Source organism: Struthio camelus, chromosome 11 (genome assembly GCF_040807025.1).
Source record: "Struthio camelus isolate bStrCam1 chromosome 11, bStrCam1.hap1, whole genome shotgun sequence".
Taxonomy (NCBI): Eukaryota; Metazoa; Chordata; class Aves; order Struthioniformes; family Struthionidae; genus Struthio; species Struthio camelus.
In genome coordinates, this window is record NC_090952.1 from 6,313,189 (window position 1) to 6,340,317 (window position 27,129).

The 27,129-nt window shown below is 40.7% G+C and overlaps 1 protein-coding gene across 4 annotated transcripts in view; it reads left to right on the forward strand.

Moving 5' to 3' along the window:
* The window catches only part of MTMR8 (myotubularin related protein 8), an 85,888-nt gene extending 59,160 nt beyond the window's left edge, over positions 1 to 26,728 (forward strand). Inside the window, exons 1-14 of one of the 4 annotated variants that reach the window (XM_068956797.1) lie at positions 296 to 425; positions 2,951 to 3,073; positions 3,809 to 3,971; positions 6,402 to 6,559; positions 8,045 to 8,173; positions 9,365 to 9,499; positions 11,501 to 11,633; positions 13,383 to 13,492; positions 14,641 to 14,766; positions 16,054 to 16,103; positions 18,211 to 18,411; positions 18,829 to 18,957; positions 19,940 to 20,066; positions 21,075 to 26,728. In XM_068956797.1, the coding sequence (XP_068812898.1) occupies positions 402 to 425; positions 2,951 to 3,073; positions 3,809 to 3,971; positions 6,402 to 6,559; positions 8,045 to 8,173; positions 9,365 to 9,499; positions 11,501 to 11,633; positions 13,383 to 13,492; positions 14,641 to 14,766; positions 16,054 to 16,103; positions 18,211 to 18,411; positions 18,829 to 18,957; positions 19,940 to 20,066; positions 21,075 to 21,341 (1,875 nt within the window). In that variant the 5' untranslated portion in view covers positions 296 to 401 and the 3' untranslated portion in view covers positions 21,342 to 26,728. The other 3 variants (XM_068956796.1, XM_068956799.1, XM_068956798.1) reach the window with 3 other exon arrangements.
* The last annotated feature ends 401 nt before the right edge of the window (positions 26,729 to 27,129 follow it).

A 27,129-nucleotide genomic window follows, 5' to 3' on the forward strand; every position in this document is an offset into this window, starting at 1 on the left:
CCCATACGAAGTGCTAACATCGTTCAGGTATCAGTCTCCGCGCCTCAGTCGTGGGCGGTGAACGCTGCTAGCCTGCTCCCCGTCCAGGGCGATGCCGCTGCTGGCCCTGCGCACCGAGGGAAACGAGGCGGCTCCGTGGCGGGCCGTGAAGGCCCTGGGCGAGGCGGCTCTCGGCCGGGGCCGGGGCCCTGCTCCGTGTCGCGGCGACGGCGGAAACAACCCCCTCTCCACAGCTCCCTCAAGCGCCCCGGCGGCGCCCAAGATGGCGGCCTCCGCGCGCGGCTCTCGCGAGCGTTCGGGCGGGGCGGGGGCTGCCCTGTGCAAATGGCGAGGCGGAGGCCGGGCCGCGGGCCGTAGGGGCGCGGGAGCGGCGAGACGGGGCGAGCGCTGCCGCTCCCGCCATGGAGCACATCACCACGCCGAAGGTAGGAGGCCGCGCCGACCGCTCGCCGGCCCTGCCGGGGCGGGGGGAGCTGCGCGCTGCTGCCCGGCCTGGGCCCGGTCGCCCTGGCAACGGCGGCGCCGCCGCCGGAGCGGGCCCGGCCGCGGGGCGGCCGCCGCCCGGGGCTCGGGCGGGTGCGGGGCCTCGCCGGGGGAGGAACGCGGCGCAGAAGAGTGATTTGGGGAGGTTCCTTGGTTTTTTTGTTTTGTTTTGGGTTTTTGTTCTCCCTTGCAGGGGCCGGGGCGCCGCGGCCTCCTGAGGGCGAGGGCGGGAGCTGCCGGCTGCGCTCTGCTTCAAACGTGGCCTCCTTCTCCAGTGGGTGCGGCTGGCTGAGAGGCTCTCTTCGCCTCTGCCCTGCCGCGCACAGCTATTAAAGAGAGAAAAACACAAATCTATTCTTATTTTTCGCCGTTCTTGAGCCGTGCTGCCCGGTCCTTGGTGTCGCTGGAGCCGTGCGGCCGGCCCGCCCGGCCGCGGCAGCCCGCGCAGCTCCGCCCTGGCTCTGCTGGCAGCGGGTGGCTCTTGCCCTCTGGGGGGTGTTTAATCCCCCCCCCCCGCCACCCCCGAAGCGTGTATTAATCGCTCCAGAACCAAAACTGCCCCAAACTGCACCTGCAGGGATGAGAGGGAGGAACGGCATGCAGGAACAGCCTCTCGGGGCAGCTCACCTGTGCGTTAAACACCTGCAGCCGCCTTCAGAACAGGCCCCGCAGTTGAGCTGTTGAAAACAACGATGAAAAGTGGTTGTTTTGTCATTTCTTTCTTTCTTTCTTTCTTTAAGGCTGGAGAGGGCAGAGCATTCTCTATAAACTTTGTAGACAAATGAAAACTTTTTCAGTCCTTCAGTTAGAGAAGAATTATGGTCAGGTTGGTGTGTTTTCAAGGCCCTTGTTTTTGTGTGTGTGCGCGCGCCTTGATTAATTTCAGTAAATGAACTATTCTTGTTTTTCTTTAAGGAATATGTAGTAGTGAGTGTCCCCTGTGCTCTTCAGACAGGTCGCTACCGAGTTTGCAAAGCTTAAAACTACTTAGTATAGAGTTTTGTTGTTTCTTCTCGCCTCTTGTTGCGGAAAGAAATATTACAGTAATTGTAAAAGATTACTGATCTTAGAAGATTTTATAAGATTACTGACTGTATTTACTGATCCTATAAGATTTTATAAGATTACTGACTGTATTTACTGATCCTATAAGATTTTATAAGATTACTGACTGTATAAGACTACTGAAAAAGTTTTGGGAGAGTGGTTCTTGTAAACTCAGTTGTTTTCTGTCAAAGTGCAAAACCTGCTCAATCTGAATAATTGACGTGAATCAAAATTTATTTTTCAGTGGAATAAAGAGAAACAGAAATTCTGGGAACGTAGTCTATAGTCATGACAGATTTAAAAAAAAAAAAAAAAACCCAAAAATTACGTTTGCTTCAAGCAGCTGTCCATCCAGCCTTTTATTCTCTGATACTGCAACGCCAGTAAGGTTGACAGTTGCTGTATTTTTGTTTTGTTTTACTCTCCAGGAATTTGATTTTGGGATGTTCCTTACTGATCCCATAAGTATAATGGGGGTGTTGCGTAAGGTGCTTTTCTGTACCTGCTAGTCTTTATTGGCCTGGAAAAGGACGGTGTTAGGCGTAATTGTTACGTGTGTTGAAAGACATGATATATTAGAAAGGCATCTAGACCAAGATCTCCAGTTTCTTTACTGATGTTTTCTGGGATTTGTCTTGGGCCAATGACTCTCTAAGGAAACATATATCCAAATGCAGAAGTAAATTTCTGTATGCTGTTAAACTGTTTTTCTTTGTCCCTCCATCAGTTTTTTTTTTACTTTATTTTTCTTCGCTGTGAAAGAAAAATTCAATCTGCACTCATTAAGAAGCAAATAGGGCAGAAGAAAAACAATCAAATAATTTAAAATGCTTAAAAATTAGTATTTTTGTGTCTGATACTTCTTTAAACTGTCTTTATCAATTAGCCTAGTGTGGTTTATGAAATGCACTTAAGAACTGTGTTATAACAAGTAGCTACCAATGCTTTTTTTTCTATCGGTTTCAAAGACATAGTCTGCAAAAGGTTAATGCTGTTTTAGTACCATGACTGAAAACTGAACAGTTGGAAGCAAGACTAGAGGGTTGTTTCTTTCACAACATTACTTTGATCATACTAAACGTGTACAGTCTTTTCTTTCTCCGTTCTTTATTGCCTTATTATTTCTGCAGCCTTGCCAAATAATAAACTTTGATCATCTCAGCTACAAATCCACTACTCCTGTTATTCACGCCGATGCTAAACTTTGGCTCTGTTTAACCTTTTTGGCCTTAATAGCTGGAGAAGTAATATGAATTTATAATATAAAGCTGAGTAAGTGTTGCAGGGGAAACCTTATTTCTTATTTTCTCACTTTCTTTCCAAATTGTGTATTAGCAATGATAGGATTGTGATTCGACTGGTCTTTAGGGGTTTCCTTGATCAAAGTTAAATTAATTTTCACCCTTTTCTTATATTACAGGTTGAAAACGTGAAATTACTAGATCGCTATACAAACAGGAAGGCAGCAAATGGGACGTTATACCTGACAGCGACCCATCTAATCTATGTAGATGCTTCTGCTGAAGTCAGAAAAGAAACATGGGTACGTTGTGGTACCTGGAGTCTGTTTAAATACAAGCGTAAAAATACGAGAGAGATATATCCAAAATGAACAGTTTGGAGAATTCTAAAGTTGTTGTAGTCTTTTATAGCATTTTGATATCAAATGTTTTACAGAAAAGGCTCTTTTAGAAGGAAATGAACACAGCCATAAAGTGACTTGATGGAGGTCACATAGTGAGTAAGTGTTAGTTCCAGGAACAGAAAAGACTTGTCTGTTTTCCTACCTCAAACTCAATATACTAAGCTACCATTCCTGAGCTTACAGCTTTTAGAAGCGTAGCAAGCTGAAATTAGCCCTTGTTCCTAGTTGTAAAGTAAAATGGGAATGACAGAATATATTTCCTGTGGGGGTGGAGGAAAGGCTAAGTGAAGAGAGTTTGGCTCCTCTTATAAGGAGACCCAGTTGTAAGACCCAGTTGCGCATGGGCTAACCTGTAAGACCCAGTTGCGCATGGGCTCCTAAAAGTAATTTATATACATCTGTGTTTTTTCACAGTCCTCCTGTTAGTTGCCTAGCCTCTGGGTGCACAGGCTGGATGTTTATTATGTTTACTTGATAAATATCACAAATAAACATATTTTCTGCAGCTAGTATTGAATTAGATGCAGTAAGCATAAATAGCTGATAGTACTGCAGACCCTTCCTTATCTGGTTGTAATGCTTATGGCCTTATCAGTGGTTTCTGAAAGATTTAGTTTATTTCCTGTTTTTCAGATTCTGCATCACCATATTGCAGCTGTAGAAAAATTACCTCTGACCACAGCTGGGTGCCCTCTCCTTATTCACTGCAAGAACTTCCATGTGGCACACTTCGTTATTGGGCAGGAACGTGACTGTCATGAAGTGTATACCTCATTGCTTAAACTTTCACAACCAGGTATTTGGGAGGGAGTCTGTTTCGCAGATTGTTGAAGTGCGATAAGCTAGAAGGCTTCTTTGAGCCATGGAGAAAGCTCTGCTTGTCAGGTATTGACTCTGCTGTATCAGTACAGGAGGGGAGCATTTCAAATCATAATCTATTTCAGCCACTGCGGCCTGTTTGTGTGGTTCAGCACGGTAAATGCAGTGCTGCTCTGTGGTACCAAGCCACTTGTTTGTTGCAGACAAAACACAAACGTTCCACGGCAGTGGAAGCGAAGTGGTCTCCCGTAAGGAACTTTGGCAGACCTGTGCAACGACGACTCGTCCGGTGAAGGCCGTGTGTGGCATCTCAGGTTTATTTCTTATGGCACGCGTGCTGAATGTCATTCCGTACCTGGCTGTTGTTGGCTGCTTCTGTGACACTTAGCTGCCGGCCATGTGTAGTTCTGCCCTTTCCAACTGAGCCGGACGTTCCCAAAATTGTGGAATCCTGCAAATAAAGCTTTAGTCATTGCCATACTTCATTGTTTCTCAATAGCTTATGCTCCTGCTTCCTGTCTGTCCTCTTTCAGTTGTGAAATGCTGTGCTTCACCCTGGGTGCCCTGACTTGGAACTAGTCTTTAGAGTATATGCAAACATCCTGAACAGTCTTTGGTCTTTTCTGGCCTCAGCTTTTAATCTGTTGTGGATGAGTCTTCAGGCTCTTTGTTCTTGCAGGACAGCATTCCACTGGGCTTCTTACAGTCTATATCTGCTTCTATTTTCCGGGGTGCCCTGTTAGTGAGCTAGTGTTTGCAGTCCTGCTTTATTGTGAGGATGCCATTTGTGACTGCATTTTGTAATTCTGTCAGTAGTCTAGTTGGAAGGGAATTGATAGCACGAGTCTGTTTCATGTTGGGCATCATAGGGTTTGAGTCAAAGTGTTTCAGTAGAAGTTATTTTCCCTGAGTGCATCTTTGAACTGTTGATTGAAATTGGGAATTGTGTCTATTCCCTGTTTTTCCCTTATGTCCTGAGCTATCAAGTTTTCTTAGTTCTGGAGTTTTAATTTTAATGCTGTATCTGGCACGTTTCTGGTGTTATGTTTAAAAGCTGTCACTGTTCCTTCAATTTTGGAAATTAGAGACTTATAAAGCATGTTGGAGTGTGGGAGCTGTCTTTGCAGGAGATTACACTAGTCACTTTCTTTTGATTTGTGGTTATTTATGTAATAGGCTGTAGCTCTTTATTTTGTTCTGTTTATGGGTTTTAACAGTTCTGTTTTGTTGGTTTAAAACTTCTGTATGTATGCTTCCGTCATGTTTTTTGGCAGAGCATATAATTAAGTTATGATTTGCACGCGTACGATTGACAGTTATGGGTTACCTGTCTGGTAACCTGGCTCCTTTATCAGACTCTGGCAGGTTTCAGTCTGTCTCTGGAGAGCTGGCTGCCTTGGGAATCAGCTGGATGAGTTATTGATTGGATTTGCATTTTATGAAGAGAGGGAAGGAAATTGGGAAGGTAGAGATGGAGGGAGGAAGAAATTATCATTTGTCAGACACAGCCTGAAGCTTTTGTTGGCCTGACAGTAATATTCAAGACATCTATCAAGCTTTTTGAGTGGCTCAGACATGCTGTTGAAAGATGAACTTACAGGTTGCAAGAGCTGTTTTGTGAATTCTTCACAGAAAAAGTATCTTTTAATGTATGTTTTCATTTATGGATTAATTCTTAAGATAATCAGTCTCGTCTAGCGTGCATCTTGCAAAGAACTCAGTAGGAAATAATTTGTTCAGAAAAATTGCTATTTTAAAGTTTTGATGCTAATGAAGTGTTTTACTGTCTCTCCCTATCTATGGGAGCTGAGTATTGGCGATTCCTGAGGACCTAAATATGAATCGTTGGCATTCAGTATGACCCAGAATGAAAACCTGCAAATATGAGGAACATTGGATTAAGGCCCAAATTTAGAAGCTTCATGTAATTCATCTCATCTATATGTGTCTCATTCAGCTCAATATGAATCGGAATGCTTTTGAGTAATCCTTGAAAAGTTTTAAATATCCATGCTCTTCATTGTATTACTCAATTCTTTAAGAACTGAGAATCAATCTGCGTAGTTGGCGGAGGTTAGTAAAATGCGGAAAGTGATAAAAGAAAACTTAAACTTCAGGCACCTGATCCGTAAGGCAGAAGCCTGAGTAAAATAGCTGTCATTAAAATATAGCCAATTATGCAGTACAGTGGCATAGCACGTGACTTTTATAGTAAAACATTTCTAAGTCATTTTTGACTGAATAATATTCTTTTTTCAGTCCTTGTGTCAGTTGATACCCCTGTGGCGCGCTGGCTTGCACAGGGTGCATATCCAAAGAAACAGCCTTCAGGAGGAAGTGCTGACCTCTTCATATTTCTTTGTATGTCTCTCTCTAATGAGTCAATTTTTTTCTTTCTTGTTCCCAGTGAAGCCTGAAGATCTTTATGCTTTCTCTTATAATCCTAAAATGTCTAAAGATAACCGGGAGATTGGATGGAAACTGATTGATTTAAAAGTAGATTACCAGCGTATGGGAATTCCAAATGACTATTGGGAAATAACGGATGCTAATAAAGACTATGAGGTAATTCTTGCCCGGAGTAGCTGTTTGGTGCAACATCGCTTCTTTGGTATTAATGACATACAGAAATCCTTCTACTGCTGCGTAAGTGATGCCTCTAGGGAGGAATGAGCTCAGCTCACTTTAATCGAAGCAGCATCGTCTTGATGTGAAGTTGCAGATAACGGTGCTGTGAAAGAACAGAGCTGCAGAGTCGCCTTGATTTGCTTGATCCCTCTGGCAAAGTACCAGATACTTATTTTTCTAGAGAAATTTCAAACCATCAATTACAAGAAACTGAAGTACCTTTAGCTTCTTCAGGTGTTTCCAAGCCCTGTCCCACCAAGTTGGTGACAGATATGTAGAAGAGAAATAAATGGCAGCAATTTTGCTTGGTGGGGAGCAAAGCAGGTGGAAAGGGAGAGGGCAAGGGGAGGGAAGGAAAAACAACAACCAGAAATGGCTTGCCTCTTTTTTATTAGATCTTATGCTAAATAAGGGCTCTCAGGCATTTCGGTCCTAAGTAGCTGTTGCTGTTGTTTCCTTCTCTCTCCTCTTTACCACAGGTTAGAGCTAAACAATGTTAAAAGGAGATCGTTTTTAGCAAGTTTGTTCAAACTCCTGCTTTATATTGTTTCCCTTTCTGTGCCCCAGCAGAGCAGACCTTTCTGTATGAAAGACAAAGCCGACAGCTCGGAGGAAAGTGTCAGCATATTAAGCCTTGAGTCTCCCCTACCCCCAGTATTCTTTGCTGTTACACTTTAGGTTGAAGAAACAAGTGCTGCCAGAACTGAGTGGTAATTTTAAATGACTGCATCTTTGGATGCCTGAGTGGAGGTAACCTGAGCGGTGCTTTTTTCCATTAGCTCATTTGGGCATCTGAATGTGGGCATCTAAAATCATTAATCACTTTGAAGCTTTACTTTGTAGGATAGTGTGTAATTCTCAATTGCCAGTGCTTTGTAATTTCCTCAGGGTTTCTAGCTTGTTTTAAAATTGTTGAGCCTCAAGTAAAGCCAGACTTGAAAATAGCTTTTCTGTGAAGCATGTGCTGAAAAGACTGTACTTGTCTGAGAAACAAGGATAATTCTGACGACGCTGCCTCAGGCAGCTCGTTCCAAGTTGTATACGGTTTAGTGGGAACCTTTTTTGATATGCTTGTTCTTGATCTCTTTCTGTGACAAATCAGGAACTCATAAAAATTACTAGATTTAAAAAAACTTCCCCTTAAAATGTATTGTGTACTGTGCTGTCCAGTTTTTCAGGTTCAGTTGCAAAATTAACATTGCCATCATCGCATTGTCTTACTATTTTGCACCCATTCCTGTGCTTTTTTCTAAATACTTATTAATTGCTGGAAATTTTTTAAAAATACAGGTTACTTTTGACCCACCGTGGCAATTTATTGCTATTGTTGGAAAATGCTAGATAATAAGCTGAAAATGAATTTTATGTGAATCTGCAATTGGTAAATAGTAATATCTGGATTGCTTCTTTCTTCTCACTTAGGTTTGCAACACATACCCTCCAGAAATAGTGGTGCCTAGAGCAGCTAATAAGGCAACAGTGATCGGAAGTTCCAGGTTCAGAAGCAGAGGGCGGATTCCGGTGCTTTCCTACTTATATAAAGAAAACAATGTTAGTTGTTCACAGTCTGCTCTCTTTGTGGGGGGTAAGGGTGCCCCTTCTCTAGTCGCCTTTAAGTGAAGGGAAAGAGTGTGGTAATTGTTAGAGAATATTAACTTCACGTTTGAGAACTATATTTCTTTTTCCAGCTCTATTACTAGATTGTTCTAAATGACAGAATAAGCTTGTTTAAAGCTAAATATTGGAACATCCAGAGCTGACTTGCTGCAAAATTTCTTTTCTAAGACTTGGATAGTAGTAAGTCAATTGATAGGGAATTGATTTGCTTTTTCCAAACCCTTATGTGAACAGGTTGTATGTTGAACGATGTTTGAACAGAAGCAGTTTTAGTTATCAGACGTTGTATGACTCTTGCCATGCTCCCCCAACCCTTCCCAAAAAGTCTTTTAAAGCTGTGTAGAAAAGCACAAGCTTTCTAAGCTTCCTGCTTGAAATTTTTTTGATCAGTTTTCAGAAATGACTTGTTGGCTACTATTTTTTTTTTTTTTTGATTTACTGATTAGCTATTCTGAATAATCTTGAACAAGATGCAGGTTAACTTGGCTAAACATTCTTAATATTGAAGAGGAGGAACCACCGTGAAACAAATCCCCATTAACCCAAAATAAGTCAAGGTTTCAGTTTTGTTTTTGTTTTGTTTTTCCACTGAAGACCAGAAAGCAGATTTTTAGCTCTGCTGTCTCAGCAGTGTTTTAGATGCAGATGTTAGCAAAATGCTGTCGCAGTCAAATTACTGTTGCCAGAGGAAGCATGCCTTGACCTGGGCAACTGTAGGGAGTTGTGCTGGAAACTATCAAAACTTTCCTAAAACATGCTCAGCACAGTTTTGAGCATGGAGCAGTAACGGCTGATAAGCATAGTCACAGAAAAGGATGGTCAGAAACAAAGTGGACAAAGTGAGAACTACTAACATTTGGGACAGCGATCATCAGGCAGAGTGTAGCGGGTTTGAGAAATAGCAAGAAAGTTGGGAACAGGGCTCCTTAGCCTCACTAGTTTCTTACAGCTTCCAAAATTCTAGCTTTGAGAAATATTCCAGCAATATTTGTCTGTCCATTTATGTAGCAATTTTTCAGTGAAACAGAGGATAGGACATATAGAAACATCAAATTATAGTGCTCTTTAGAGCAATGCAGTTTGGACAAAATAGAGCAGAAGAACGTGAGTTGTTGTGTATTGCAGGCTGCCATATGTCGTTGTAGCCAGCCTCTTTCTGGATTCAGTGCACGCTGTCTGGAGGACGAACAAATGTTACAAGCAATCAGAGAAGCCAACCCGGGGAGTCCGTTCATGTATGTTGTAGACACAAGGCCAAAGGTATCTTTTCATGGGGTTTGTGGCTACTTCTAAAGCTTGCATCTGAATTAGTAATGCTGTTTCCAGTGAATTCTCTCATCACTCTGCTATTGCTTTCTTATGCTAAATTAAGTTAGTGTGTGGCTACATTAAGTTAGTGTGCATCACTCCTTAGTGATGAGTTCAATACCAGGCTCCTGGACCTAAATGTGGTTAACGCGTGCACATAGTAAACTGTAATGTTAAATGTTGTTAAGAATGCTTGGGCTCCTGGAGTATTCTGGAATGAGACTGAGGTTAAGAATGACCTAAAATGACTGGCAGCCTTGAGGCTGGCTGGGACAGTGAACCACGTTCCAGGGGAGAGCAGGGTTCTTAATATATTGAGTGGAGAGAAGCCTTAGGAACCGGTTCTGCGAGACTAAAGCGCTGTTATCAGTGGAGCTGGGAAGAAGTGGGCCCGTATGGAATTTGATAACAGTTGAGGAAGGCAGTTCCTCAAATTTTTGCCATTGTAAAAATAATGTTAATGTTCTCATAATGTGCAGCTTAGAATTTAATACATTTCGGCTCTTCCTCATTGGTCAGTGTTCGGGCTGAGCGTCGTTGCTGACCTGTTTGTGTAACAGGTCAGCGAAGAAGCTTGCCAAAGGAAATCTGTAATGATTGTCCTTTTGAGGAATGGACAATTTAGAAAGTACTTTAAGCAAATACCTTGTAAGTATATTGATTGAGAGTATATGTATAAGCAAATTGGGACCCAGGGATTTGCACAGTCCACAAGTATTTAAATAAAAAGACTTAAAAATGCTCTGATTGTTTTAAAAATGAGCTTTCTGAGAACCTGCTTCACTGTTCACAGTTACTGGAATTATTTTATACAAACTACATATTTAGGTAAGCTATGGGGGGGACAAGAAAGGAAAAAAAGTTACTTTTGGGAAAACGTAGGGAACATCTCATCTATTGTTCCAAGATATATGTGTATATTTTTATAACGTGACATCCCCTAAAGAGAGCCTGTTCTCTGTGTGTTCTGTAATTAAATGCACGTTTATAGCAATCGCTGCATGTTCTTTTGGTATGGACAGCTTCTACTATCATAGATGTTCCAGTGAAATCTCTCATTGATGGCAGTTTTGCTATAAAGTACTTGATGGGAAAGAAGGGGAAAATTCCCCTTCCAAGCTGTCATGTTTTACCATGGATGGGTGGAATTGAAGCACGAAGTTATATAATTGTTCTAAAGATGTGCATCTTGTATCTGAATTTCCTTGCTTCTCTCCTTTCTATGGAGGCAAATAATTCCTCTTCCCAAATTTATCTGTCTAGGGCTGGAGGTACTCTTTCCTTGCAGACACTAAAGATTTCCTGGTAATGCTCGAGGTGTCTCGGATTATTTGGTTAGAGCAACTGGCTTCTTTTCAACCTTTTCTGCAGTTCCAGTTGGATGCTATATACTTTCTGCTCAACTTAAATGTTTCTGTGTTCCCCTTAGGTGGCTTTATTTCATCTGTGCATGTATGTCTGTGAAAAGCTTTGGAATTCTCTTACTATTTCTATACCACCATGTATGTATGTTACTCATAAAAATTGGCTTTCCTAGTTTTACTTTCATATGCTTTTGTCTGAATCTTTTTACATAGCTTCACAGTTAAGGCAGACTGAAAGTCTTTTTGACCTCTTTTGATGACAGCAGTCTTCTGCAGTGGGACAAAGTTTTGTTACTGCCTGTCCTAAGAAGTGTTCTCCAAGCTCTTAACGGGTTTCTGCATATGGCTAATTGACTGGAGACATTGACATAATTTTAGTAAAACTTCTGAAATAATGTGCGGGAGAGAGGGGAAAAAGTACATCTGAGTAGCCACTGTGTTCAGTATATGTTCTGGGAGATTTTAAAAGAAGAAGTCCTTGCAAAGCAGACTCACTTATTTCTGTCTGTTGTTTGTTGTCATTTTTCTCTCTCTCTTTTTTTTTTTTTTTTTTTTTTTTTTTTTACTCCCCTTCTCTTGAATTTGATAGTTAAACGCCATGGCCAACCGAGCTGCTGGGAAGGGCTATGAGAATGAAGATAATTATGATAACATTCGCTTTAAATTTATTGGCATAGAAAACATCCATGTGATGCGGAACAGCTTGCAGAAACTCCTGGAAGGTAGGTATGGTGCCTCCTTGATTCTTTGATACCTAGGGCCACCTTGTGACCGAATGTTTTGCTGAGTATATAAATCCAATGTGCACAGCTGTTTGGGGGCTTGGGTATGGTGATGGAAGCTTTTTGGCAAAGTCAATGTGTAACTGAAGTGGCTGAAAGTATTAATGTTGTTTAACTACTTTCCTGCCAGAGCGTTTGCATATTACTGGGCTCAGTGTTACACGATGGTTCAAAAATAGAAACTAACATTTACTGCATTCATTAATTGCATTAGTTGTAGAAAACGTGAAATTCTTAAATGTGCCAAATTAAAGCAAAAAGGTTAGAGAAATTGCATTTTATCGTTAAGATAGTCTCTTGCTTAATTTGTGGGCTATTGAAAGAAAGCTGACGTAGGTTGTTGAGGGGCTATTTTTCTGGGGTTTCCTTTGTTTAATACGGACTCTTTCAGTAGTGAGCAATATTTCTGATTTGAAATTAACTTTTAGCATAATCTTAACAAGGGCTAAATCTCATGAATGCATAGTTCTTATTTTTCATTTATTTCTCACCTCCTTAGCTGAACTTGTTTTGTTTTTCATATGTCAACGCTCAGATATTGAGTTACTCTGTGAGACTGTGATTTCCTCCTGTGGGAAGGAGGGCTTTTCTGAGCCATTGGAGACTGAGGGATGAATCAGACCCATATTTACCCTAATGTAATTTTGGAGAAATTCTGTTAAAGGTGATAGGGTAGCTTGGGTCAAAGCAGGACACTGCTAGCTTATTTCCATCAGTATTAACATTCTTGTGCTGGCAAAAACTGGAGAAGAGGGCAGAGTAGACGCTGTAAATCTTTCTCTTTGGTCTCTGTGCTTAGTTTTTCTAAAAAAAGTAATGCAAGTGCTGTCATTCAAAATATGAGTTTAGTATCTTAGTAACCAGCATGATGGTCATCTTGCTTCAGAATAGTTGATGCTAACCTGATGCTACAGATGGGCTGGGCTGGTAGCACTGTAGGCTCTGTAGTGACCTTGGAGAAAAATGAGGTTGTTCACAAGACCATGAGATTGGTGTGAGCAAAAGTGCAAGTCCTTAATTGCCTGTTGCTGGTTGATTTATTTTGTGGTGGAGGAAGAGGCAGAATAAATACTTGCTTACTCCTGTATTTGTCTTCTATTCTGCTAGGCCTCGACAGTGATAAAATCCCTCTCTTTGATGCTTAGGGACTATTGAACTATATTACTATGAGTGTTTCTTACGGTACTTTCCAGTATATCGTTTGAGCTGTCTTCAAGGTTAGATATGTTGTTTATCTCAGTAAATTAGAACTCCCCTTTCTTCACGTCTTTTTAATAGTGATTACGTGTTAGTGATTGCTAAATGTGTGTGTGATGGTGATTTACAGTGAAGTAACAAATAAAAACGCTGATCAGCTGTGTTTTTGTTGGAAAAAGGTCACTTGAAATGATCGTAGTGTATGCGTTATAGTTTTAGAAAGAGGAGGAGGAAGATATTTCTTGTCAGATCCTCAAGTTCTCTTGTAGCTTAAAACATTCTGGACTGTGTATACAAATAGGCAACCAATAGTTTTTCCTCTGTCCTTTAGACAGGATATTGCTGCGGGCATTTAAAAACTCTGAGAATATTAGCTTTTAGGATCTACCAAGTTTTATTGCAGGGAGGAGGTAATGGTGGGGGGGAAGATGGGGAAAAAGAAATAAATGTTGTTTATGGAATCTTGGCTAATTCTTTTGTTTGTGTTCTCAGTGTGTGAAACAAAGTCTCCCTCAATGAGCGACTTCCTCACTGGGCTGGAGAACTCAGGTTGGTTACGGCACATTAAAGCTGTGATGGATGCAGGTGTCTTTCTTGCCAAGGTAAAACTGTGCCCCAACCTGCAGGTGAATTAAAAAATATGTACTTATCTGTTAGTGACTGCTCCAAGGCTGTGAAGTCAACTCCAGAGGGAAGGTGGGAAAACCTTGCTATTTAGATTGGCCTCAGCTCTAAAATAACAAACCTGAAACTGGGTTTGATCACAAGAACAGATCACAAGTAGGTTTCCCAGCTGGTGCTTTCCTGGTTGCTTCCTGTGACTAAACGAATAGCCACGAGTTGAGGCATTGTCCCATTCGCTGTATTATAACAGTTACCTAGCCTTTATTAGAACTCATTTGAAATATATAAAATCACAGAATGTGAATAAGTAACCCTTATAAATGCCTCTGCACCCTGCAGCATAATGAGTCATGCAAATAACTCATATGCTCGCTCAGTGTTCTCTTTAGTTATTGAAGTGTTTTGCTTTAAATGAGGGATTGTTTAGACTAGTTTATCTTCTGGTTTTATGTGATACAGGGACTGCTAATTTTGATTGATCAATGCAGTCCTCCTTTCCAGAGCTTCCAGAAGAGCATGACTTTGCTGCAGGTCAAGCAAAAGGAGAAAACTCAGTACAGCGCGCAGCTCTTCAGTAACAGGAAAGGGAATGTAGGCAACAAGTAGTGACCTTCTGTCAATATTGTCTCTTCTCTGTCAAAATTTTCCAGTGTAGCAAGCAAGAAGCTATTTTGTGTTTCTCCTCTGCCGCTGGTACAAAGGGAAGAAGGTGATCAATAAGGGAGGAAGTTGGGATGAGCTCTTCTAATTTTTCTTGAAGTTCCCCGTCCCTCGGTGTCCAATTATTAATCTTTACCCATCCACCAAATTTTTCCTCCGAGGAAAGAATTGAGCGTTCTTGGCATTTCAGAAAACTGAGCATTTTGAGATCAGAGGATCTTTGTTTCTTGACAGTCTGTGGTGCTGACGGGGCATGCTCTACAGCGTTTTATTCTAGTTGGGGTTTCCTATGGGTTGATGGCTATATGCCCAGAAATGCTGCATTGCCATGGTCCAGCTGAGAAGCGACAAATTTTCCCCTTGGGTTTTAGGGCAGTCTGGTAAACGCAGATGAAGGGAGAGCATTTAATTACAGTGGCCAAGCTAGCAAGCTACTAAACTGTTCTGTCTGGTCTCTCCTTTGCAGGCTGTGAAAGATGAAAAGGCTAGTGTGTTAGTCCACTGCTCCGACGGGTGGGATCGCACCGCTCAGGTCTGCTCCCTGGCTGGCCTCCTTTTAGACCCATTTTATAGGACTTTTAAAGGCTTCATGGTAAGAACATGAATGTTGGAATTTCAAAAATAAAAAGTGCTTTCTGGATTTGGAATGTAAATAAGCCCTAATTAAATGTTTTAGGCCATTTCCTGGAACAAACAGTAGGTGACCTATATAAAAACAGCTTTGATTCTCTAAACAAGCTTTAATTGCTCTGAACAGCATGGGCACAAAACGGCAGTGGTTGATTTAAAATTCCCAAATCTTTATATTCTTGATTGTCCAATGAGAGCCACTAATGAGACGTTTCAGCAAGAGATGAATGAGCAAAGGATATATTTGTGGACTGCTGCCAGAATAAAGAGATAAAGAAACTCGTCATTTAAGACGAGTTCATATCTGCTAGGAGTTCAAATTGGGCGAGCTCATTCATGTACACAGGGCAAGCATAAAACCTGTATATTGCATAAAATCTGTGCATCACTGAAGACGCGTTTTGAAGCCTTTACACAAGAACGTGGCCATTTCCTTCTAATACAAGCTTTTTTTATATGAAGTCTTTACTGCATGAATATAGTGCAATCTATGGTATTTCCATTCATCTCCTTTTGTTAAATAGCTGAAAGATTTCATATATTTGTGTGTGTGTGTGTGTACATGTATACGGAAGAGTTCCTGAGAGTTCCTTAAAAGAAACCATGAATCAGAACAAGGCAAATTCTCCCTCCCCAGATGTTGTGTATGTCTCTCACGCTGCTGGAATTGTTACCTTGCATTACATGCTATCGTTTATTATTTTTGCTTCTGAGTACTACAGTCTTTTAATAGTTACATTTATACCTGAATATGAAACATTAGCTTGGACTTCTGTAGTGCTCTGGGCAACTCTGTGTGAACTATGGAACATGATTTTGATGAGGGTCAGGAGCTGTAACCTAGACACTAGAACACAGCCAAATGCTTGCCCTCTTTGCATACAGTATATATGCACAGATCCTATGGCAATGGTTATACGTAGATGAATGCAAGAGAACCATAAAGAATAGAAAAATTTGAATGAGCGGTACAACTTAATTATCAAAGATATTTTGTGAATTTCTACCTTTTGTTCTTTTATCTCTGGATGATGATATCAGGGATTGATTTTTTTAATATAAATAACTCTAATCAATAAATCACTATTAATATTTTCCTTCACTTCTGTGAATATATTTATAACAGTAGGGTCAGCAGGTAGCATTGGTTATGAGTTGTATATTTAGTGTTTAACATCAAAGGCTTCATTTTACTTTTGCTAAATAATATAATACTTATTTCATTTCGCCCTCTGTTTTGAAATTGAAGGTCCTAATAGAGAAGGAGTGGATTGCAATGGGACACAAGTTCTCACACAGGTAAGAGCATTTAATCTGGGATGTAGTGACTGGGGGGAGGCTGGACAATGAAAGCGATGTAGTCTTTTCAGGTTCATTCACTCCCGTTAACATTTTAAATGAAAACACAGCAAAGGGAAGGTGGGCCTGCAAATCATTTCTCAGATGTTGTGGACTTCAATTTGGAAACCACTGGAGTCGGTGACATAAAGCCAGCATCTGCTGCGGTTGTTAGTTCACCAGTGCTTCTTTTCCTGCATGTTCTTTTGTCATTGCTTTACGAAATGGTAGTCTTGAACAGATGCTTTAAATTTTGGATGTATTTTCCTACTTGTAAAATCATATCCCTATTGTAGGTGGGATGTTAATGCTTTGGCAATACTTGTTAATACTCCTGCGAAAAATTTCTGGAAGAAAATCTCAGTTAATGTTTTTGAAGACCTTTTACCAAGTTCAGAACATAAGTTCATCCCAGCATAGTGTCAAAAAACAATTTGACCCGTGTTTTCTAGGCAAGTTAAAAATACTGTCGTCCCTGTAATTGATAGCCTGCCTGTGGCAGGGATAGTATTTTGGTTTGTTTGTTTTGTTTATTTTAATTGCCATATAGAAACTAGAAATTAACGTGTCCGAACTAATACTAGGAGGGAGTGGACCAGCCTATTCAGTGATATTAGCTTATTAAAACTTGAGACTTTGGACTCAGTGTGAAAACTGACTCCTCTTTTTAATAGTAAAAACAAATCCATTTCCTTAAAGCATATTTGGAAAAATGAGCAATATGCACACCCTTATACTGGTGCTTTAGAGAAGTGGTCCAAAGATAAACCACTATTTAAACATTGTCAGCCAAACTAATGTTCTGCGGTCACTGTTTCTGCTTTTGTAGGAACTGTTTTTGCCTTTCTTGCTTTTCTAAGACCGGGAAATAAATTCACCTATTTTCTATTATAAAGGATTCTTTATGTTATAAAGCATTGTTTCAAATATGAGAACTTGGCAAGGTATACAAAAGTATTGCAGAGACAAACTTCACCATTGTCTGAGAACATGAACTTTTGTTCCAGTAGATGGAGAAAATCGTTGCTCTCCTAGTAGTAGCCTCTGCCTTCTGGTTCTTAGGGAGATTAATCTTTCTTTGCGCTGCTTGTTGAGGTAGTGTAGTTGAAATGACAGAGCCAGGAATTGGTGTTTGATTAGCTTGATCTCTTTAACAAGAAACCTTACTTTGTTTTTGCACTTAAGTTTGGGGAGAGCAAGTAAAAAAGCCTAGAGCAATAGGTTCCACAAAATTGCATAAAGTCAAGGCTTGCTTCCGTGGATTTCCAGGTTATATCCCTTTCTGCAAAGGGAGGATTCAGTGCTTTCCTGTTAAGAAAGAAGAGTCAGGGCAGTGTAATAAGAGGGTTGACTACTTTCCAAAAAGACCATAGTTCGTTGTCTGGTTATTCTTTGTTTCTTTGGCTAGTTGTTTGCTGAATTAATAGGGTTTTTCTGAACTCCATCTAAAACTGTGGGGAAAAAAAACTTTTTGGGGGGTAATTGCCTATGTTTACCTAGTTGCCTACAATGCTGCCAAATTGTCAGGATTTAATTTTTGGCATCCATGTGGGCAAGATCAAGTTGTTTTGGCTGTCACTGCCCATTGTGGCTATGCCTACGTGATAAAGTACTCTCCCAATCACAGATGATCATAGAGGACGCTTGGCAGGCTGCTCCATGTGGGACTACCTTTTGGTATCTCTTCCTGCACTGCCCGAGAGTCTCCATTTTTTAAAGATTCTGTGTTGATGGAAGAGCTAGATAGTTAGGGTTTATATTAATCCCTGAATGGAAAAATATGAGGTATAGAAGCACATAAAGCATTATGAGATTTTGCTATTGATCAGAATAGCCCTGTTGTGTGTGGGAAGAAGCGCGGGCCCATCAGGAGCTTACTCCCTTGAGGATGGTACACCTTGATGGGCAGTTGCTTTAAGATAGACTTCCCCCCCCCCCCCTAACTCTGCAGAGTAATTCCTTATTCTGGTCGTGAAGAAAAATCCCAGCTATTCCAGTTCAATGGCTAGAGGATTTTTTGTTGTTGGGGGACAGAGGATTTAACTTTGTTTTGTTTGTATCTCTCTAGGTGTGGTCATTTGGATGGTGACCCTAAAGAGGTATCCCCTGTCTTCACTCAATTCATTGAATGCGTCTGGCAACTCATGCAGCAGTTTCCATGTACATTTGAGTTTAATGAGCGTTTCCTCCTTGAAATCCATGACCACGTCTACTCCTGCCAGTTTGGCAACTTCCTTGGGACCTGTCATAAGGAGCGTGAGGATCTGAAGTGAGTTGGCAGTTTATGGAGCCAACAGTGTAGAAATCACTTCAAATGTCAAAAAAAGGGCAGGTCGTGTTTTTGTTTTTTCATGTAATTGTAGATTGGTTAAGGGTAGCATTCTCTTGATAGTTGCTTATGTTCTACGGTGTGAAAAAGTTAAGGAGGAGTTATAACCCAGAGTCAGATGTTTTAATTTGGACCACCGTAATAACTTGCAGAGGTCACTTTTGGACTGGATATTGTCCATTTTAAATGATTATCTGTTCCTTGGTGATGTATTTTGTGTTTATGAAGTTAATTAAATACTATGTGGAAATAATTCTTAGTTACCTTAATCTAAGTCTGCTCAGAACAGCTGGCGTTATTAATCCACTTAATGTGATTTTATTTTTTTAGTGATCAGGTCTTATTTGTATTTGACAGAATCTTTGAGAAGACCCATTCTCTCTGGCCTTTCCTCTTACAGAAGAAGCAGGAGTTCAGAAATCCATTGTATAGAGGTTTTACAGCTTACAAAGAGCTTCAACCAAACACGCTACCTTTCAGTTTCCAGTAAGTTGCTTACTGAAGAAGGGAAGAGCAGGGGCCTTTTTTTTGTTGCAGTGGAGATGGGTAACTCAGGTTTACTGAAATGCCTTTTCGCTGATTAGAGTGGCTCACTTTACTTCTCCACTCCATTCCTTATCCAGTAACTGAGAGTAGCAGTGGACAGACACTTGTTAAGTGCAAGTACTGCAATTAAAAATAATATTTATTCTTTAGTAATGAAAGGGAGAGAGGTGAGGGGGGGAAAAAAGCAAGTGGAATAAGAGCTTTGGATATGCACATTTCTCTCCTCTCCCCTCACCTTTCTCCCCCCCAAATTCTTGCTCTGACAAAAGCAGAAGAGGGTAGGCAATTTTTAAAAGATACTGCCTCCTTTTTACCGTGTAATAAGGAAGTCTTTCATATGTGAATTCCAGTGCCTGGTCACGCCCAGGCTTATGCAGTGAGGGTGGTTTTGACAAGAAGGGATTTCTTGTAGTGTGCATGTATGTATTTCGTTGCGCAGGATGCTATAGCTGGAGCGGTTGGTTTTGCTTTGTGTTTCTCATTCACTCCTGTTCCCTGCTGAGGGAGAGAGATGCAAATATGTTCGTAATCACTGCGTGTGATTACTGCAAGGCAAAATATTTCATTAAAAGAAGGAAGGTAATATGAGCCAAGAACTTGAAGGTGAACAGTCCAAGCCTCCAGTGAGTCTGCTCTAGAGCAAAGGGCAGTTCCCTCTTGTTCTAATAGCTATCTCCAGAGTATGTGGATCATAAGGGAGAAGTATTGAAATCCTCAGTTTTCATCGAACTTTGAAGCTGTATGAAAGCTGGCTCTTCATACTGAGTTTTATAATCCAAACTTGTGACTTTTTTTTAAAAACCTATTTGTAATCCAAATTTGTTGAAAATCCTTTTTCTTAGACAGTATCTAGTTTCTGTTTGTCACGACAACTAACGGACTACAGGTCTTTTAATTCTCTTTTTCTTACCCTGTTCTTGAGGTTTTGGTGTGGGATGTATAATCGTTTTGACAAAGGAATGCATCCAAAACAGTGTATGTTGGATCATCTCCTAAGCTGCGTGAGCCAAAAGATGAAACTAGAGGACAATGCATCTGAATTGGAGAATGTGAGTCCCCAGTGTTGTTAATAATCGAAATCACATAATAGTTTTGGCAAATTTAACTGGGATTAAAACAGGAAAATAGGGAGGTGATTGTACCACGTCCACAGATTGTCACTGAACAATTGTTTCAACGTGCTGGGCGGAGCTGGGCAAAAATAGGTTAAATGATGTAGCTGTAACAAATGGGTTTGATTACCCAAACTCTGTTTGCTAGCTAAAGTTGTGTTTAAATAGTTTTAGTTGAGTTCTGTTGCCGACTCATGTTGTTCTAATTTTCTAAACAAACAGATGTTAAAAGAACATCTGGGTTGCAACATATATTGTTCAACTTGCAGCAAATTTGGGGGGGGAGGAGAAAAAGCGACGCCTTTTTTTCACAAAGAACATGAAAAAATAAAAATACTTTTGATCTTGGCTAGCCCACAAATTTTTCATTTACAAGACGCATTGGAAAAGCTGGTGATGATCCAGGTATTAAAATAGTGGTATTAAGTTAGCCTTCATGAAATGGCCAAAGAGTAACTGGATGATATAGACCATATTGTCCTCTAAAAGTGGCCATCTTGGATCTAACTTAAGTGCTCTGTTAGGACAACACAGGGCAAGCTTGCACTTTGACTGCTGTTGTCTGTGGTGCTGGAGAACAGAGATCTTAATGGCTTCAGAATAATCAATTTCTACCCTTCCACCTACAATAATGAAGTAAATGGAAACATACTTTCAGATTGCCCCCAGGTCTATGTTCATCTGTATGAAGATACAGATAGCTATCTCGGCATGGGATGAGGTGGGGGGGGGGGGTAAGTGCAGACAACACTGTTAGCTTTTCCAGTGTTGTAGTTTTGTGTTTCCGTAGCTTCTCTAGATTCCTGGAATCCTAGATTACAGACCTGAAAGAGGCACTGAGGTACTTGGCAGAGGACTGTTATGTTGACAGTTGTTTGTTATATGTTCCTGACATCTGGGAATTTCAGCTTTCGTTAATTTTTAAATGTCTTTCTATCTGTGTAGAAGCTTCCTTTCCTTGATGGTCCTTTACCCGCTGAAGTTTGCTCCGTACCTAAAATGGGAAGTGCTTCTTCGAAAACACCGATGCTCAACACTCCCCAGGATTATGAAGGGGAACCACCTCCTGTGTTGACTAATGGTACTGCGGTGGGGGATATAGATGTTATGTCGGATGTGGACCAAAAGAACAAAGAGAACCTGTCTAAGCACCAGGACCTCCAGGACCTTAATGACCCCATCGGTGCTTTAGACTCTGAAGCGAAGGACTGAAAGCCTCAGCACCATTGCTCTGAAAACTGAGTTAAACGAACCATGCGCTTGTGGTGGTAAGGCATATGAGATCTGCGCCCCAGTGAGGGTGTAGCACACTTAACCCTTTACAGCTAAGTGTTAGTATGTATATTTGCAGGGGCTGTTCTCCCGCTGCAGAGAACACGCTCTGCGTTTGGTTTGTTTTGCGTTACTGCAGTTGCAATGATGAAGAGGCATGCAGAGCTGCCACGAAGGCTGTCTTGACTTAGAGCGTAAACCTCATTTCCCAGCTGAAGCGTGGTATGTGTTTAAGGTTTATAACTGCCTGCCAGTACTGGTATTTCAAGCAAAAAGACATCTTGGCCGATTAACGTGGAGGGTTAGCGGTTTGACAGTGTTTATAACTTGAGTAGGAAAGATGCAATCCATTTCTTTTCAGCGGTGGTGAAAGGTTGCAAATGCCATTTCAGTTCGTCTTCAAATGATAAAAAGCCTTTTCTTACCTGTGAATGAATCTCTGCATGGACCCTCACCTTGTGGCAGAACAGATTCATTTTTTGTTTCCTATGCATATTTGTTAAAAAACAGAAACAAGAAACCCTGTGCCTTTTCATGGAGACCATCTTAATGTCTAGCCATGCAATATAGTATTTTTATTATTGTAGTGTGTAGTGTAGTATTTGGTTGTCTTTGTAGTCAGTATTTTTACACTAGGTTTTGTATCTGCTGCCGGCTTCCCCAGGCTGCTCCCCTGAGTTTAATAGCTTCTTTCTAAGCCGACCTTTCAGAGAATAAGCTTTTATGGACTTTACTTACTGATCTTGAGAGTGCAGCAAGCTGCAAAGACAGCCTGTAGCACATCTCTCTCTGATAGAGGCAGGATTAGTAATGAGAAAGTATAGGAGGACTGTTCAGATTTACATGGAATTTTTTGCTCTTGTTTTATGGTCTTGGCTAAATAAAACAAGAGAATAGTTTTTTATTCTAAGTTGGAATTAATTTGCTTTTCTCAGATCCAGCAATGAGGCAATAATTACAGATGAGGTGTGTTCTGCTACTGAAATGTAGGCTAAAAGGATGACTTCACATCACATCTTGAATGATAATAACGAGTGTTATCTTGGGTATTAAAACTACATGAAACCTTAGAGATGTTTTGTCCGTACTGCCAAGACTTGTGGAAATGAACACTATCGCTCATGGCAGTGATCTTTGTAATTTTGTGAAACTGGTGACAAAAGGTCAATCGGGATGTCACCCACTACTGGAACAAAGAAATGGACATCTTGGCTCATGGATCTGGCTCCACCTTGGACTCACTTCAGTGCTTGTTCTGCTGCTTGGCTTCTTTAAACTGTGGTAAACTCAGCTGGAGATACTGGTTAAAACTGCCACGTGTAAAAAGGAGAAGAATATTTCACTTATGTGCAACTCTTCTCAAGAAACAAGGGCTTGCCTCCCCAGGGAGGTGGATGGCCCAGAAGAGCTGTACCGCAGTACCTGTTCTGGACAAATTTCTCCTATAGGTGTGTTTAATTGCACAACGAGTCCCTTTGTGCAGTTTAATTCATTATGTTTTTCAGCTTTCTTTGGATCATGTTGTTCATATCAGATATTGCCATCTGGACTTCAAACCAGTTTTTCAGTTTATAAAATTTTGAGTCAAACTGAAAATATCTTCTCAGTTAACCCCCCCCCCCAAACCCTTAATAAAAAGTAAAAAACATTCCAATATAATATTGTAAAACGATATAGCCTTTGTTTGTATGCTTATGATCTAGTGTGAAATGACCAGGTTAGTTTCCGCGGTCAGGATTAACAAAGTAGAAAAAAAAGAATCATCCAAGTGTCTCCCTTTAGGTGAGAAGATACCTTTTATTAAAGCATGTTAAAAGACCCAATTAGAAAGGACAATACCAGAGAACATGCAGTTTCTTCGGTGCCTAGAATGGCAGTGAGAAACAAACTTTTTTAGTGTTGCGGATTTTAAAATCTCCAAGCAAACAATCTTTAAGTCGGCTTAAAGAATAGTTGTTTTCAAGGTATGAGTGAGAGAAATGCAGTGAGGAATTGCTTTAAAAACGAGGCACGTATAATACTGAACCAGATGTGCGTAAACAGAAGACATTCAAGTCTTTTTGTACGGGTACATATGAAAAATATTGCATCATGCACAAGAGCTATGCGTTTTGTTTTGAAGAGTGCACCGAAGGAATTGCGCTCTTAAGTCTTAATTGCACTGCAGCAAATAGAGAGTTCAAAATTCTGCTCTAGATTTCCACTAAAAAGTGTTGGGCGAATTCCTGCCCTTTGCCTCTTTATAGTGTAAGAGTTCAAGTTCACATACACACGCTTGGCTCTTCTGAGCCCTTGTCAAATAGACTGGTAGATTAACCTTGTCTTTCCTCTCTAGGTAGTAGAAGAGGTGTAGCGGATAGTATGTATGCCTTCTTAAATAGGGAACTCGTAAATGAAACCAAAATATGCACTTTTTAGGACCAATTATTTTACAAGTCATCATTCTCTTATGTGATTTCTAATGAGAATTAGAGATACAGAATTATAGAAAATTTTGACTGACTACTGAAGGATTTGGGCATACGGTTTGTTAATCTTTGTATAAGAACATTTTGCAAAAATGTTTCTGTAAATGTTTACACACTGCCTTGTCTTTTGAATTACCATGGATTACCTTGGAAAAAGTACAGTGATCTTTGCTTATTCCTAAAAGAACATGACACTGACATCCCCTTAAATCTTTTATTCTTGACTATGACATTACTTTCTGCGCATACAGCCCTGAAAAAGATTACTTTATTCACTGAAACTATTTCTGAGCTTTCAGTAGTCTTGCTGCTTTTGACTTCAGTAGCAAAACAATGCATGACTTTATACTTTGAAATGCAGAACCTAGCCAAAAAAAAAGGGTAATGATCTGTCTTCAACCTCTTGGATATAGTATATACAAACTTGGTCAAAGTCTACGACATATTTAAAACCATTCATGCTGGTGCTGTAGATTTAGGGGGCTGGAAAAGAATCCAGGGTTTCCTGGAATTCCATGAGATCATTTGTTTGAAAACCAATTAGCTAGAAGCTTTTTAGTTTGGAAGATAATTTTTATGTGTTTCAAGACCAAAAATGAAAAGCTGTTTAAAGCGCTGCAGCACATCCTCAGGTCTCTGATCAGCTGGGACTGGCTTCCTACTGTGGCTTCTAGACTCTTGCAGAAAGTGTCTGTTCAGCTCCTTATGGAGTGCCCTGCCTGCTGATAGTGGTGAGTGGCTTGATTGTATCGTCCCTAAAAAAGTATTCAAGGAAACCTAAAAACCTGTTACGTAGCTATTGTCTTATGTAAGCGCTGTATGGAAGGAAAGTTACTGTAACTTATTTATTCCTAGCTGAACGTCCATGTGTTGTTAAGTCACGAATACGCTTTCATTGGGAGCTGTAAACTGAACAATGCAACTTGCTGCTTTCCGTTTTGTTTCCTGTAGCTGGGAGAACGGCGAGGGAAGAGGGATCCTATTTGCTGTGGGTGGGTTCTGTTTATGTGAACCTCTTCTATTTCTGGAAGATCTCTTGCTTTTGATGAGATACTCCAGTGGCTTGACGCCTGTACGTAGTCTCTCTCCCTTGCTACAAATAGGTGCAGCATTGCAATGGGAAGTGCCTAAAATAGTCTGTGTTAAAGCTACTACTTTGCAGTAGAAGAGGGACTTGCATAGTTTTATTTCTCAGTAAAATGTCTTAATGTGAACTTCATAATGCTGGATTCTTAACTTATGTTTTGTTTTGCAGTTGTCAGTGATAGACAAAATCAAACCAGTGCTGTTTCACTGCTTTACAGAAAAAAAAGGGAATATTTAGTTTGCCCGTAGATGCTCAGTTAGCATCAGTTCTCAGTTGGCCTTCTTTTACGGTAGAGGAAAAGGCTGTTTATTAAAAGCCCATATGTGTACTATACTCTCAGCTGCATTCTGTTCCTGATCTTGGTGTGAACGCCTTTTATTTAAGCACTTAGAAGAAATACCTTCCTGCTATGTGGATGCTTGCTGATAGCTGAAGCCACCTTGAATAGGATGAAGAAAGAGATTTGCTTGTAGGTAGCTGGTAAACCTGAGTTTGGGGGCATCTGGGGGTCCTGGTGAGATTCCCTGGGAGCTGAAGCGCTTTGCAGGATCACTGCCTTGACTGAGACCTGGTTGGGTTGCAGGTGGAAATACCCAAATTGAGAAGTGCCCGGTGTCTACTGTTTCCACTGGGTTTAGTGATCATGGGCCCTGATAGTCTCCCAGAAAGCACCCTTGCATGTTGCCCAAATAAATGTGTAACATATGCAGGGAAAGCATTTAAGAGAGCTTTTGTGCCAGATGCAGTTTCAGTTCATGTTCAGGCAAACCGGGTCTTTGGGTAGCTTTAGTGCCTGACTGTTGCTTCTCAAAAGGAGTAATTTCTTGGCACTATTCAGTAATGAATATTCACCAGTGACTGAAAGAACTCAAAATGTATCTGTTGCTTCTGTTTTGTTTTCCCCCTTCACCACCCTCTTGCATCGAGTGCTAGGATCATTTTTTGTATGGACCTAACGCAGTTAGCAGCAGCTGAGGCGATCCCTTGTTTACGTCCCGTCCCTATTGCACACGGGCACATCCAGTGCCTGAGTTCTTTGGGGGGAAAGTTTGTTCTGAATGTGGTAGTTTGATTTTTATTAATACACAGCACTTGATAAATATAGATGAGAAACATCTCAAACCGTTGAAGTCCATGTTTTCCTAACTGTCTAGCACTGAGGGTAGCCGGGTCAGTGTAATTTGTTAGGGTAAGTATTAAAACAAGCAGTGCTTCTGCCCTTTGATGTCTTTGAACTACAAAAGCAATGCAGAAAAGAGGGTAGGTTAAAGCGGGTGACCTGTATCTCGTAACGTTTATCTGTGTGGGTATGGCCCTATGCGTGCATCTGTATTTAATGTAGCAGCATACTACTGGTTAAACTTGTAGCACTGGATCTAGTCGTATGTAACTGAGCACAAATGTGTACCTTTCTTATCATCCACCAGCTGATCTTTGTAGGAACTTACCTAAAATTGTGTGTAGTATTCTGCTTAAAATTTTAAATGTTTTTGCTGTTTCTGCAAGTCAGTTGTTACTTTTGTCCTTAGTGTAATTGTTGAGGGGCAGTTGTATAAAATTGTGTGTGATGAAATCCCATGTTCTTGAACGTGTTGCAATGGCCATTTACATATAATTCATCTTAGTTAATGCACTGCTTAAAAAACATGTACCATATTTGAAGGAGCACTGTGTCCTTTTACTCGAAAAGTATTTGTCTGATGAAGTTTCGTTTGTATGACAGTTTATTTTTATTTCCTACAAAAATAAATACCTTGCCTTTTTAAAGTAAATGATTGGTCGATCTCTTTAAATTTAGACTCAAAACAGAAATTCACGTTTTGAAATGTGAAAACAATTAAGACTGTTAAGTAGCGGGCTAATCTGAGTGCGGTTCCACTTCCCCATCTTTTGCAGAAGAGAAAGTAGGTGACCTCACTGGTTTCAGAGGGACCGCGGAGTATGATGCTGCCCAGCGTCTTTAAAGAAGCAACGATGATACTAATGAAACAGTATTAAATCTCTTAGTAGCTTTGGTATATTTTGTGGCTCCCACTTTCTAGATCAGATTTTCCTCCCGATGTGTATGAAAAATTAATATCTTCTTGGTGTTGTCTTTCTCCTGAAAAGCTGTCTGGCCTTCACGCACAGAGAAGTCTGTCTGCAGGCGGCCTGGGGCTGACTTAAAAGCATA